This window comes from Mastomys coucha, unplaced genomic scaffold (assembly GCF_008632895.1).
Source record: "Mastomys coucha isolate ucsf_1 unplaced genomic scaffold, UCSF_Mcou_1 pScaffold4, whole genome shotgun sequence".
NCBI lineage: Eukaryota > Metazoa > Chordata > Mammalia > Rodentia > Muridae > Mastomys > Mastomys coucha.
The window spans coordinates 56,516,441-56,519,968 of record NW_022196910.1 but is presented as its reverse complement, the minus strand read 5'-3'; the positions used below and the strand labels follow the sequence as shown (position 1 = coordinate 56,519,968).

Here is a 3,528-nt window from a genome sequence, read left to right as displayed (position 1 = left end):
TCTCAATTTTACATAACTTTGCCTAGAAAAATATGAGTGTGGTGTTAATTACTTTTGATAGTAATGGGCAATTTCAATCTTAAGGATCAATACCATTGTGTCTAGAAACAAATCTGTGGAAAAGAGAAACCAGTATATTCAATTTAAAAAGAAGTTAGTAAATAGTAATACTCAAGATGTATATGAAGTTTGTTCTCCACAAGCTGATGGGAAGACCCTAGTGCTGTAGACACCTGTATATATCACTGAACACAGAGAAGTCATGCTGATGCCCAAATAGAGCCTTCACCCCATGGACTAGTTAGTGCTCGTGGAACTGGAAGTTACTTTGTGTGTAACCAGAGAAGAAAGGCAAACACTAACTGAGCTATCAACCCTTTCTCTACAATGATAACCTGCCTACATGGCACACTGATGCAGTACTGACACACAGGTATAGGCTTAACCACCCGCTATCTGATTAGATTTAAGCCCAGTGCCACAAAATGGAACCCATGACTGATACTGCCCATGTGGCCAAAAAAGACCTAGGACTAGATAGGCCAAAGCCCTAGAGGAAAGCCAAATATTTTTCTGCTAGACAATAGCAATGTGATGACTCCTAACAACATTCTGATATCCTCAAAGACCATCATTAAGAAGATTCCTCCTATAGTAGATGAGAAAAAATACAGAAGCCCACAACTAGACAATGGGCAGAGAGTAAAAGAGCTGGGAAAACCCAATCTTTAATGGAATGTCTACAACAAACTCCCTTCCTCAGGGCTCAGAGAAACCCACAGAGCAGGAAACAGAAAGATTGCAAGAGCCAATGGGGATGGAAGACACTAAGGAGACAAAGTCTTCAAGACACTGCTGGCTAACTCATATATAAACTCATAGAGACTGTGGCAGCATGAGCTTGCACACAGCCTAGTCAGATAGGGCCCCAGCACTGAGAAGAGAAGTGGACATGATCTCCCATCCCTAACCAAGAGGCTGTCTCCCCTTGACAACCACTCACAAAAGAAATATGAATCTGCTCAATGGCATGTCATTGTGTCTACGAACCACACCTAAGGGCAGGAACCATGCCATGCAAAATGGTTTAATGGCCAACAAAAAAGAAACTCAGAGCAATTTTTTGTACACATTTTATCTCAAACCTTTTATTTAAATCACTGATATTACATTTAAATATGGTTTCTTATGTGTTTCCTATGTCTGTCTATGTCTGTATTTATACCTTGAACTTTTTCTTTATTTCATTATTGTTAGTTTTGAGAAACAATACCCAATTAAATGAAGAATAAAATTATTACGAGCATATAACACTAAATGCAAGTGAATTTTAACATTTGGCATCATATTTTTGGAGACAGAGATATAATGAAAACAAGTTCTCATACCAAAATACAGATGTCTATCAAATGTCCCATAGCATTTGTACAGGAAACCTACTTCCTCCATGACTGAAAGTTTCAACACAGAGTAAAGAGTAAACAATGCCCAAACAGTTTTAAAGGAAAACATAACATAGTTATTTTCCAATTAAAAAGATAGTTGAAGAATTAGAGAGGTAGCTCCAAGGTTAAAAGTTCTTCCATTTCTTTCTGAGGACACTGGGACAATTCATAGCACCAACACAATACCTCACAGCCTTCAGCAGTTCCACTTTCAGAAGACCCAATGCCCTTTTCTGGCCTCTGTGGACACAAGGCTTGCAATAGGTACACAGAAATGCACAGAGATATAAAGGCAGCCAAAATACCCATATACACAAAATACTTTTTTAAGAAGCTAAAACTGAGGTGCTCATAATATAATCAAAGGTTGATTCCTTCATTTTTGAAGAGGTGTAAAGATGTTCACATTAACCAGTACATTCATTTGTTTCTATTAAACATTACTTTATTAATCAGATCCTTGAAGGCTTGTTTTACTTGTTGATTTCTCAAGGTGTAAATAAAAGGGTTCAGCATGGGAGCAATTGAAGTATTGAGAACAGCCACTCCTTTGGTCAGTGATGCTCTTTCATTTGCAGAAGGTTTGACATACATGAAAATGCAGCTTCCATAAGAGATGGAGATGACAATCATGTGAGAGGAACAGGTGGAGAAAGCCTTTTTCCTCTGGCTGGCAGATGGGAACCTCAGAATGGTGCTGATGATGCAGATGTAGGACAAGATCACTAGAGCCAGTGTGAACAGCAGAGTAATAGATGCACAATAAAGACCAAATGCCTCTAAAAGCCTTGTATCTGAGCAAGATAGTTGTAAAATGGGGAAGTAGTCACAGCAGAAATGATCAATTGTAGTGGAAGCACAAAAATCTAACTTAAGGATAAGCATGATTAAAGGGAAGATGCTCAGAAATCCTACCAGCCATGAAGTGAGGACAAGAAGGGTGCAGACTTTCTGATTCATGATGATAACATAGTGCAGTGGCTTACAGATGGCAACATAGCGATCATAAGACATGGCGGTTAGAAGAAAGAACTCAGACACTCCCAGGGAAAGGAAGAAGTATAATTGAGTCAAACAATTGTTATAGGAAATAGTTTTGACTTCAGTAATTATTGACCCCAAAAATTTAGGGATTGAAACACTGGTGAATATAATTTCTAAGAAGGAGAAATTCTGGAGGAAGAAATACATAGGAGTCTTTAACTGGGAGTCTAGCAAGGTTAGAGTGATGATGGTTAGGTTTCCAGTAACACTTAGTATGTAAGCAATGAATAAAAAGATAAAAATCACAACCTGAAGTTCTGGATCATCTGATATGCCTGAAAGCAAAAACTCTGTAACCATAGAGTTGTTTCTCATGTTGATTTATTGCTCATAGAATCTATTGATGAAAAAGAAACCAGTATAAACACAGTGAAAAAGGAACAAAACTTTAAATACTGATATTTCTACATTCTGTGAAGTTAAGCAATTGAACATTTCCAATTTTCTAAACTCCTCTCATCCTCTTAAACCAAAAACATCTTTCTGAAGGGAAATATTTTTCTACGTGGGTGTTTAAAGTCCTCTGGGGCAATTATACACCAATAGTCTACATATGGTCCTTATTTCTATATGTGTAACATATTTTGAATTATAAATTTATGTAACAATATTTTAATAGCATCTTCATTTTTAATTCAAAACAGGTTTTCTGGTTTGTTATATTGTATGCTTTCAGAACTAAGTATATAACATTAAATTTCAACTTCAATACTATTTCCAAACTTCTATAGTATATCAGTAGAAACTGAGTACCCAATCATATTTACTAAACCTAAGTGTTGTCATGGTTATTTTCAATAGTAATATGTGTTATTTTACATTGGCTAAGGAAGTAAATATGTTTGTGACCAAAAAAGCAGAATAAATTTTTCTTTTATTATAAAAAAAAATTCTTGATTTGTGAGAATTAAAATATGGGCTACAGAAAATAATTAAATGCAGCCAGGAATCAATAGTTATTTTCTACTAATTCTGATACACTTGTATTAATTTAACATTTTCTCTTTGCTAAGTTTATTTGCTATTTTATCTTTAAACC

At 35.8% G+C, this 3,528-nt stretch overlaps 1 protein-coding gene across 1 annotated transcript; it reads right to left on the bottom strand.

Moving 5' to 3' along the window:
- Positions 1 to 1,865: 1,865 nt before the first annotated feature.
- On the bottom strand, positions 1,866 to 2,804 carry LOC116076015 (olfactory receptor 6C3-like). The gene has a single exon (XM_031349564.1). The coding sequence runs from the start codon at positions 2,802 to 2,804 to the stop codon at positions 1,866 to 1,868; it is 939 nt and encodes a 312-aa protein (XP_031205424.1).
- Positions 2,805 to 3,528: the final 724 nt, after the last annotated feature.

Excerpts from the sequence above, each read along its gene's own strand:
- LOC116076015 (XM_031349564.1), bottom strand. The coding sequence starts at position 2,804 with ATGAGAAACAACTCTATGGTTACAGAGTTTTTGCTTTCAGGCATATCA.